The following is an 11,912-nucleotide window of genomic DNA, read 5'->3' as shown; positions in this document are numbered from 1 at the left end:
TGTATTAGTCATATCAGAATTAAAAGAAAAATTAATAATTGGATTATTTATTATATATTCTTGTGTTTCTTCATTTTTAATTGTAAACCATTTATCATACCATGAAAAAATATTTTGGACCTTAGAAAAATCTCCATCAATTACTAGAGCTATATTTTTTAAATTAAATAATTCATCTTTTAATAGATTTAATTTATTATATACATTTAATAAATTATTTTTATTTTCAATAAGTTTTAAAATTAATTCTTGTTGTCCTATAGACACTAAACCAGAATTACTATTTTTAATATATCGTAAGGCATATTCCAAATTTACTACTAATGTTTTGGGTTTATTTTTTTTTTGTAATAAATTTTGATATGCTGATTTTAATATAATTTCTAATCTTTCTAATGTTAAGTTCATTTTAAATATAGATAAAAATAATAAATCAAATAATTTCTCATAATTTTCTAATAATCCAACTATTTGAATACATATAATATTTCCTAAGCCACCTGCTTTAAAATTTTTTGCATTCTCACCAAGACCAAAATTACAATCATAATTAATTGTATTTCTAATCATCTCTTCCATAAAACGTTCACATTTTATATTTTTATTATTTACAAGAATATCTGTTTCGAACATAAGATAGCTTAATAAAGGCAAATATGGTTTTAAACAGTCATTAATATTTTTTGAATTTATTAAAACGTGGATACAAACAAAGTTGGAATGTATATTGCTTAGTTGAATTGGAAAGATAATTCGTTTTAAATCGTTCGTAAGTTTTTTAAGTAGTTTATAATTTGGATCACCACCACTAAGACCATCATCATTATTATGATGATTATTATTATTATGATGATGATTATTATTATGATGATGATTATTATTATTATGATGATTATTATTATGATGATCATCATTATTATTATTATGATCATCATCATTTTTTTTATTATCATCATTTTTATTATTATTATCATTTTTATTATTATTATCATTTTTATTATTATTATTATTATTGCTTATGCCACTCTTGTAATGAGCAAAAATTTGCTCATCCGTTTTGTTGGGTTCATTTATCAATGATTTGAAATTTCTAAATACCGTTATACCTTCGATATATACATTTCTAGGTTTAGCAGATTGAACTATATCTATTGAAGCTTCAGTTGGTTTTTTTTCTATTCCTTCTTTAATTTTTTTAATATTTTCAACCATTTTATTTAGTTTCTCCATACCATATTTTTCTTGTTCCATTTCAATTAATTTTTTTTCAAAGCGTTCAATTTTTTTTGCTTTTTTAAAACTAGGATAACAACGTACTTCCACATAATCATTTTGTATGAAAAACGTTTTTAAAATATCTTTCCAATATTTTTCATCTTCATTAAGAAGTTGAATATATATTTTTTTTAGATTTAAACATTTTTCTAAATCACTAAGATTAGATGCGTAAATAAAATATTTTATTAATATTTCGTTCAATAAATATTGTGGTGATGTTTCTAAGTCTCTTAAATGTTGTAAATAGGATCGTATTATTATATTTTTTAATCTATCCATATTTAATGGTTTCTCATATACTTCATTTAAACAATTTCGTGTGATATTAGCAACAACATTCATTTTTATGTTATCATTATGTGGGGTTGGATTGTTTGAAGTATTTAAAGTGTTTGAAGTGTTTAAAGTGTTTGAAGTGTTTGAAGTGTTTAAAGTGTTTAAAGTGTTTGAAGTGTTTGAAGTGTTTAAAGTATTTGCAGCATTTTTATTATCTTCGTTATGGTCACAAGTTGTATTGTGTATGCTACTCTTCGATTTATCATCATCATTATTATTATTATTATTATTATTATTATTATCATTATTATCATTATTATTATTATTATACATCTTTCGACATTTATATTTATATGATACATCATATATATCAATAGAGAAATAATTTTCTTTTAAATCTTCAAGTGAAAAATCTAGACTACTACAATATGTTTCTTTATCTTCTAATAATCGTTTGCTTACAGGAGATGTTGTTAAATCTGTAAGATAATTTCCTAATAATGAAATGGCTAATTTATTTTTTACGTCACTCCATGGACATCCTCTCCATGCTATTGTAACTTGCCCATTATTTAAATTATTACATGGATAATATTTTTTAATGATTAATGATCCTTTTCTTTTTTCAATATTTTCTGGTCTTCTCCATGGTCTGTCATTACTTTGAATATCTTTTAAAAATAATTCTTTACATTTGTTGATATCATATGTTTTGTTTGTTTGATTATTTGGGCAAGTATTATGGTTTGTTGTTTTGATGAGATCATTTAGGTTTTGATTATTATCACAGTGATTGGTATTTGTATATGCATTTGTATATATATTTGCATTTTCATTTATATTTGTATATGCATTTTCATTTATATTTGTGTTGTTTATTTTTATATTTTGTTTTCTTTGGGAAGGATTTAATTGCAAATGATATTGTTCAAAATTATGGATGATATTTAATATAATATCATTTTTAAAATTACCAAATATAATTATAGCAAAATTATTTAATTTATAAAATTTTTTAAAATATTCTTTAACTCGATTATTATTAGTTTCTCTTAATCCTTCTAAAGTTCCCCCTGTTTCAAATCTATAACCACTTTTTTCATTAGGATAAAGATTTGTTATAACAGCTCTTTCAACAATATTCTCACAATTATTTTCAATTGATTTCATTTCAGAGTAAACAACTCCATTATGTGTTCCATTCTCAAATATATGATGAACTTCTGATAGAAACATATCATTTTCTAATGTTGGATTCAAAATAAAATCTAAATAAATTGGCAAAATATTACAAAATCCTTCTATACCAAATGTTTCAATAGTATAACAAGTATGATCAATAGAAGTCCATGCATTAGTTCCTTCTGATAAACATTTATATGCTAAAAAATCTAATAAACCTTTATATGGATATTTATGACTACCTAAAAATATTAAATGTTCTAATGTATGTGGTAACCCTTCATCATTCTCTGCTTCTGTTAATAAAGTAAAAAATCCATATATCTTAGGACTCTTTGTTTTATTTAATATTATTCTTAATCCTGAATCTAAGGAATAATATTCTTCTACTTCTAAATCTTGTTCGAGTTTTATATTATTAATTTTTACATACTCGTGCATTTTTTTTTTTATTATTCTTTAAAAAATAAAAATAAATATATATATATATATGATAATTTATTAGAACAAGAAAAATATATATTATATATATTATATAATATATATTATTTATTTTTTTTTTTATTTTTTTTTATTTTTTTTTATTTTTATTTTTTTTTTTTTTTGGAATGATAAATTTTAATTTAAGAGTATTTCTAAAATATTAAAAAAAATATATTTATCTATTTATATATTTAAAAAAAAAAAAAAATACATAAATAAATGAATAATATAATACCATAAAAACATATTATAATATATATATATATATATATATATATATATATATATATATAAATATATTATTATCATATATTTATATATTATTTTATATATAAGGGACGTTTCTCATTTTTTTTACAATTCAAAATAAGAAATATTTTCCTATGAAACTTTAAATATATTTTATTTTTTTTTTATAAATAAATATTAAAAAAAATAGTAAGGTATCCTTTTATTTTTATTTTATAAATAAATATTAAAAAAAATAGTAAGGTATCCTTTTATTTTTTTATTTTATTTTTTTTATTTTTTTTTTTTTTTGTTTCTCCTTTTGTATTATATTATTATATTGTTTTTTTTTGTATTGTTTTTTTTTGTATTGTTTTTTTTTGTTTTGTATTTTTTTATTATTATTTTTTTTTTTTAATTAAGAAAAAATTATAAAATAATAAAATTATGAAAGGTTCTTTTTTTTTTTTTTTTTTTTTTTTAAATTCATACATATGAAATTATCGTATTCAATGTATAAATATTGTATATAAATATATTTTTTATGTTTTTTTTAAAAATGGATTAGAAAATAATATGTATTTATTGTATATAGACTTTTCAACATATACGCATATTAATTAAATATCATATGAAGACTATTGAAAATAATTTATTCATTTTTATATATACAGATGGAAATATATAATATATTTATATATATAATATATAAAGAGTATATTCTTGTTGTAGATTCCCTTTTAAAAAGTATCATATAATGTAATTTTTTTTTTTTTTATATAATATATAATATATATTATGTTTATTATTGTGGATAAGTATTATATATATTTTATTTTTTTTTTTATTTTTTATTTTTTATTTTTTATTTTTTATTTTTTATTTTTTATTTTTTATTTTTTTGAAGGATGATACTCTTCTCATGAGAAAAAAAAAAAAAAAAAAAAAAAAAAAAAAAAAAAAAAAGCCTTATAAATTTTTCCATATATATATATATTATATATATGATAATATATGACCAAAAAATATATGTACATTTTTTTTTTTTTTTTTTTTTTTTTTTTTGAATATATTCCTTTTTAAGATGTAGATATAATAATACATCTTTTTATAGATAAATTCCAATTAATATTATAATTAGTAACAAAAAAAAAAAAAAGAAGGACCTTTTCTTTTTTCTTTTTCTTTTTTTTTTGTTATTATCGAATAGTCTTTAAACAATGATTGAAAATATGACGGAACAAAAATAAAAAAAATATATATATATGTATATATTTATTTATATATTTCCTTGGTTATATTTTTTTTCTTAACTCTGATTTTTTTAAAAATTTCAACATAAAAAATGAACCACACAAAATAATATACATATATATAGTAATATATATGTACGTACTTATTTAATATATATATATATTAAATTGATGTACACATATTATTTTATATTATATTTTTATTTTCCGTAGTATTTTATAAATTATATAAATATTTTGTAAAAAAAAAAAATTGATACAAATATATATTTTTTTTTTTTGTTAATATGTAGATAAAAAAAATAAGGATTATAAGAAAATAATGTATACTGCAAATATATATATATATATATATATATATATATATATATATATACAATATGATATATATATATAATATTTTATTATTAAGAAATGAATAATTTTCTTTAATATAAAATAATAAATAAATAAATATATTATATATATATATATATATAATAAGTTCTTCGACATTAATCCCTCCCTATATATAATTACACATAAATATATATATTATTTATATATATATATAGGAAAAAAAAAAATTAAAAAATATAAAACCATTTAATTATAAAAAAAGCAGTGTACATATTTTTTATTTTATTTTATTTTATATTATATATTTTATTTTATTTTATTTTATTTTATTTTTATTTACTTTTATTTTTTTATTTTCCTATGCAATTATAACATCATCATAAAATTGTAGTATTTATATTAAAAAAAAAAAATTTCCTAGAGGCAATAATATATTTTGAACCTTTATTAAATTAAAATAATAAATATAAAAATATAAAAATATTATAATATATATATAATAATATGTATATACTTGTGGTCATATATGAAAATATATATATTTGAAATGATAGAAAATTATTAGTGTATAGAGTCCTTTAATTAACAAAAAAAAAAAAAAAAAAAAAAAAAAAAAAAAAAAAAAAAAAAAAAAAAAAAAAAAAAAAAAAAAAAAAAAAAAAAAAAAAAAAAAAAAAAAAAAAAAAGAACATATAAAAAATATATATATATATATATATATATATATATATATATGTACAGTTTGTTTTTCTTATTTTTTTTTATTTTATTTTTTTTGAATAATTAAGATATATAGAAGAAAATTAAAAAAAATATATATATATATATATATATATATATATAAATTAATCATTTATATATATGTAGGGTATTATTTTATATTCAATAAATATATAATTATATATAAATGTTAGATTTTACAAGATATATATAAATCAGAACTATATATAAAAAAAAAAAAAATATTAATATATATATTATATATATATATATTTATTTATTTATATAACATATTTTTATATATATGTAATTATATCCAATACTGTTGCACATATAAGTGTATATAACATCTTATGTGAATCCAATATATCTATAAATATTTATTAACATTATAACTATTATTATATATATATATATATATATATATTTATATATTTTATTTTTAACCCTTTTTGTGTATATAAAATGAGTTTTTCTAAGTTTATGAAATGCTCTAGTCAGTTAAGCAGGAGAATATCAAACTGCGAAGGTAAAGGAAGAGTAAATAAATCTTTTTTTTATAATTGCAGACAAGAAAAATGTAGCATTGCATGTTTGAAGAATAAAATAAATGCTGAAATAAATAAAATATGTATACTTTCAAATATGCATAGAAGAAATTTTAGTAGTGAATGTGAAAATTATGAATTCAAAGCTGAAACGAAAAAATTATTGCAAATTGTTGCTCATTCTTTATATACAGATAAAGAAGTATTTATAAGAGAATTAATAAGTAATTCATCAGATGCTATAGAAAAATTACGATTTTCAATTCAATCTGGAATTATAAAAGATTGTGAAGATATATCATCTTCTGTAGGTGATGAAAACAATTTATTCCATATAAAAGTATCTACAGATGAAGAAAAAAATTTATTTATTATAGAAGATAGTGGAATTGGAATGAGCAAAGAAGAAGTTATAGATAATTTAGGTACCATAGCTAAAAGTGGCTCTTTGAATTTTTTGAATAAATTAAAAGACAAAAAAGGAAATTTAAATCATATAAATAAACAACAAATCGATAATAATAATATTAACAATAATAATAATCATATTATTAATAATGATAATAATAATAATAGTAAAGATATACTTAGAGAAGTGAATGAAAAAACACAAGAAGGAGATATAATAGGACAATTCGGTGTTGGTTTTTATAGTTCTTTTGTTGTATCAAATAAAGTTGAAGTATTTACAAGATCATATGATCATAATGTCTCAAAAGGATATCATTGGGTATCACATGGAAACGGAACATTTACATTAAAAGAAATTGATAACATATCTAAAGGAACAAAAATTATTTGTCATTTAAAAGATACTTGTAAAGAATTTTCAAATATTGATAATGTTCAAAAAATTGTAGAGAAATTCTCTTCTTTTATTAATTTCCCTGTTTATGTTCTTAAGAAAAAAAAAAAAATGTCACAAACGAACAAGGACCATCAACCAACTGAAGAGTATAGTGCAAATAAGGAAGAAATGAAGAATGATGAATGTGAAAAAAATATGGATGTAGAAGGATCAATTGATATGAATAACTCAAAAGAGGAAGGCAAAACAAATGAATGTATGACAAAACAAGATAATAGTGAGAATATCAATCAATCTAATGAAAATGAATCAAACTTAAACCCACAAAAACAATCAAATGACGAATATATGGTTGAAGAAATTTTAGTTAATAAACAAAAACCATTGTGGTGTAAAGATAACGTTACAGAAGAGGAACATCGAAAATTTTTTAATTTTTTAAATAAAAATAAATCATATGGTGAAGATAATAATAAAACATATTTATATAAAATGTTATATAAAACAGATGCACCATTATCTATTAAGAGCGTTTTTTATATTCCAGAAGAAGCTCCATCAAGACTTTTTCAACAATCAAATGATATAGAAATATCTTTATACTGTAAAAAAGTATTAGTCAAAAAAAATGCAGATAATATAATACCTAAGTGGTTATATTTTATTAAGGGTGTTATAGATTGTGAAGATATGCCACTAAATATTAGCAGAGAAAATATGCAAGATAGTTCTTTAATTGATAAATTATCTAGAGTTGTTGTTAGTAAAATATTAAAAACATTAGAAAGAGAAGCAGATTTAAATGAAGAGAAATATTTAAAATTCTATAAAAATTATAATTATAATTTAAAAGAAGGTGTTTTAGAAGATTCAAATAAAAATTATTATAAAAATACTCTAATGAATTTATTAAGATTTTATTCAATAAATCAAAATAAATTTATATCTTTAAAAGAATATGTTAATAATTTTAAAGGCAATCAAAAAAATATCTATTATTTTTCAGCAAATGATAAAAATGTAGCATTAAATTCTCCATATATGGAACCATTCAAAAAACAAAATATAGATGTATTATTATTATTAGAAGAAATAGATGAATTTGTTCTTATGAATTTACAATCATATAAAGAATACAAATTTATTTCTATAGACACTTCTCAAAATGAAGATCTAGATGAAGCTCTATTAAATACAAATAATAATGATAATGAAACAAAAAAAAAATCCATTTTCTTTAATGATGAACAAAAAAAAGAATTACAAACTTATTTTAAACAAGTATTAGGATCTAAATGTTCAGATGTAAAATTTTCAGAAAGACTAACTACATCTCCAGCAGTTGTTACAGGATTCTTATCACCTACATTAAGAAAGGTTATGAAAGCTACTATGAAAAATGCAGATTTTAATGATACTACTAATAGTAATAGTATGAATATGTTTCAAAATTTACCAGCAACATTAGAACTTAATCCTTCACATACAATCGTCACATCTATATATCATCTAAAAAATACGAATGAAGAGGTAGCCAAATTGTTAGTTCAACAATTATATGATAATGCATGTATAGCAGCTGGAATATTAGAAGACCCACGTTCTCTTCTAAGTAAATTAAATGAACTCTTGGTATTAACAGCAAGATATGCTTACCATTATGAAAAAAAAGATATTCAAGAAAATAAAAAGGATCAACCAATAGATGTAGCAAATGAAAATGTCATGTCGATAGATGATAATGTTAACACCAAAGAGAATAATACGAATGAGGACACTATGATGAAGGAAGTTCAATCATCTACCCAATAAAATTAATATAAAAAAAATATATATATATATATATATATATTTATATACATATGTTATTGTTGTTTACTATTTGGTTTTACGTAATACATTTGCTGTTATATTTTAAAAGGAAAATTATTATAAACATATTATATTTGTAGTTATATAAATATATGTGTGATATTTATTTATTTTATTATTTTATTTTTTTTTCATATACATTTATATTATATATTTTTATATGTGTTCCAAATGAACGTTACACAAACTGGTAATTATAATTAATTAAATAAATAAATAAATAAATATACATATATATATATATATATATATATGTGTATGTTTGTATGTATGTCTCTTTTTAATGTAGACACATATGACATATATATTTTTTTTAAATATATCTACGTCATATAAAATATCATACAAATATTTCTTTTCACAAGTGGTTATTATATGTAATTTATATTTGATAGGGGCATAATAATAATAAAAAATATACTTATGTTGAAAAATAAAAAAATTATATTAATGTATTATCTGAATATTTCGGACTCCATAACATTTGATCTTATTACCAAGAACATATCTATTACATATATGTGTTATTAATTTTTATATATTTTTTTTAAATTCCTTAATAAGAAAAAAAAGTAAAAAAAAAAAACAGTTGTTTTAAACAGTTTACACAAAAAAGGGCTAGCTCAGTCTTATGAGCTCGCAAATTAAAAAAAAAAAAAAAAAAGTAAAACGAAATGAGCAAATATAGTTATAAATAAATAAATAAATATATATATATATATATATATATATATTTTATATGTGTGTTACATATTTATCATCAGTGGGTGTGTAAAAAGAAAAAAAAAAATTAATTTTTCAATAAATTTATACATATATAAAAAAAAAAAACCAAATAAAATAATTTGTTGATATTATAAATTATTATATAAGGGCTCCTAATTTTTTAGTTGTTTTATTATCTTCCATTAATGAATCTTGAGCTGAGACAATACGAAGGATTGTTTTTTTACTACTCTCTTGCATTTCACCAGTTACTAATATTTCATCTAATAAATAATATGCCTTATGAAAATTAAAAATTAAATCAAGTTCACACACATTGCCAAAATATTTATCTAATATTTCTACATAGTGATGTATTATTTCTAAGGTAATTAATTCGTTGTCACCTTTATCTATACAAGCAATAAAAAATAAACTGGCATACCTACAAAAATAAAAAATTAAACCAATAAATAAATAAACAAACAAATAAATAAATATATATATATATATATGAATAAACAGTGTTACCTTTTAAAAACAAGTTTATATTCTCTCCATTCCACAAAATTACAAAGTTTTGGAGTCCTGTTTAAAGTTATTTGTGATGTTTCTCTTATTATTTTTGCCTTTTCTTTTTGAGATAAGGGGATGTACCATTTGGCTAGTCGCGTTTTTCCTTGTCGACTAATAAGTAATACAAAATGAATCATATTTTGAAGAAAATAAAACAAATAAAAAATAAAAATATATATTTATTTGTATTTTTAAAGAATCATCCCTTTAGTTGTATCCCCTTATATATATATATATTTTGTTTATTCTTATAATTTTAAATAAATTCACAAAGAATAGTAAACACAATTCAAAAATTATGATGATATAAAAATAATTTTTATGCAGAATAAAATAAATAAAAACAAAAGAATTTCTCATACATTATATATATATATATATATATATATATATATATATAATATATGTATATTTTATTTGTCTATATATATATATCACATTTAATAAGAAAAATAACCATTAGCTCTAATAATACATATTGTCAATGTAAGATAATATATATGTATATATTATATACATATATACTTAATTATTTATTTTTTTATTTTTTTATTTTACATAACACATACAATTTATAAATATTTTTATATTACAACATTTATTTAGCTCATTAATTAAAAAACAAAAAAAAAAAAAAAGAAAAAAAACAGGTAAAATAAATATGTTATTATATATACAAAGTAAAAAGGTCAGGTATAAAAATATACATACAAATAATATAATATAAAAATTACATTATTTTTATTTTATAATAAATTAATATTACAAAGAAAAAAAAAAAAAAAAAAATTAAATTATAAAAAGAGAAACACTGTAACGTATATTATATTATTTTTATTATATATATATATATATATAATATTTTTATAGTTTAAAAAATATATATATATATATATATATAATTATATGTATATAATATTTTTCTCCGTGTATATTTTTTACAGTTTAAAACATATTAGAAATAAAATATTAAGAATAACGAAATTAAAAAGAAAAAAAAGAAAAAAAAGAAATTTCGATTTCTTGTTCTTTTCTACACCATAATTTAAACTATTTTTGTTACAAAATAATTATATATATATAATATATATATATATAATATACATATATTTGTAAATATATATTTATATTACCGGAGTTATATAAATAAGAATAATATGTATATATTAAAATATCTCTCAATATATATATATATATATTATATATATATTCTTTATAAGGTATTTTATTATATTATATATGTATATTATTCAGTTAATATATATTTTTTATTACCATATTATTAAGTGTAATAAAAATAAATAAATAAATAAATATATATATATATATATAATATATATAATATTTTTATATTATATATTTTGTAAGCCAAAAAAAAAAAAAAAAAAAAAAAATTATATATTAGACATCAATAATATATAAATATCAGATTTAAGATTTTTTTTTTTTTTTTTTTTTTTTTTGTTTTTTGTAGAATAAGAAGAAGAAAAAATAAAAAATAAAATAAAAATAATAAAATATTTTAAAAGTTCTATTTTATATTTTTCAAGTTTTCTCATTTATATTTTTTTTGATTTTTAAATTAAAATTGTATACTTTAATCAATTTAAAATACATATTTTATTAATTACGTATGATCACATT

At 17.9% G+C, this 11,912-nt stretch overlaps 3 protein-coding genes across 3 annotated transcripts in view; 1 reads left to right on the top strand and 2 right to left on the bottom strand.

Moving 5' to 3' along the window:
* The window catches only part of PGSY75_1118300 (putative insulinase), a gene marked incomplete at both ends in the record, with an annotated part of 4,518 nt that extends 1,341 nt beyond the window's left edge, over nt 1-3,177 (bottom strand). Inside the window, one exon of the mRNA XM_018786305.1 lies at nt 1-3,177. This exon is cut by the window's left edge and continues 1,341 nt beyond it. Within this exon, the coding sequence (XP_018641100.1) occupies nt 1-3,177 (3,177 nt within the window).
* A 3,047-nt stretch (nt 3,178-6,224) lies between these two features.
* PGSY75_1118200 (putative heat shock protein 90) lies at nt 6,225-8,927 on the top strand (the record flags this gene model as incomplete). Its single annotated transcript, XM_018786304.1, has 1 exon — nt 6,225-8,927. The coding sequence occupies one exon, from the start codon at nt 6,225-6,227 to the stop codon at nt 8,925-8,927; it is 2,703 nt and encodes a 900-aa protein (XP_018641099.1).
* Nucleotides 8,928-9,851: 924 nt separating this feature from the next.
* On the bottom strand, nt 9,852-10,405 carry PGSY75_1118100 (putative AP-1 complex subunit sigma; the record flags this gene model as incomplete). The annotated part of the gene is made up of 2 exons (XM_018786303.1): nt 9,852-10,137; nt 10,224-10,405. The coding sequence occupies 2 exons, from the start codon at nt 10,403-10,405 to the stop codon at nt 9,852-9,854; spliced, it is 468 nt and encodes a 155-aa protein (XP_018641098.1).
* Between the last annotated feature and the right edge of the window lie 1,507 nt (nt 10,406-11,912).

The sequence above is a fragment of the Plasmodium gaboni genome, chromosome 11 (assembly GCF_001602025.1).
Source record: "Plasmodium gaboni strain SY75 chromosome 11, whole genome shotgun sequence".
In the NCBI taxonomy this organism is placed as follows: domain Eukaryota; phylum Apicomplexa; class Aconoidasida; order Haemosporida; family Plasmodiidae; genus Plasmodium; species Plasmodium gaboni.
Note: the sequence above shows the minus strand (reverse complement) of the source record. Positions and strands in the feature narration are given on the sequence as shown.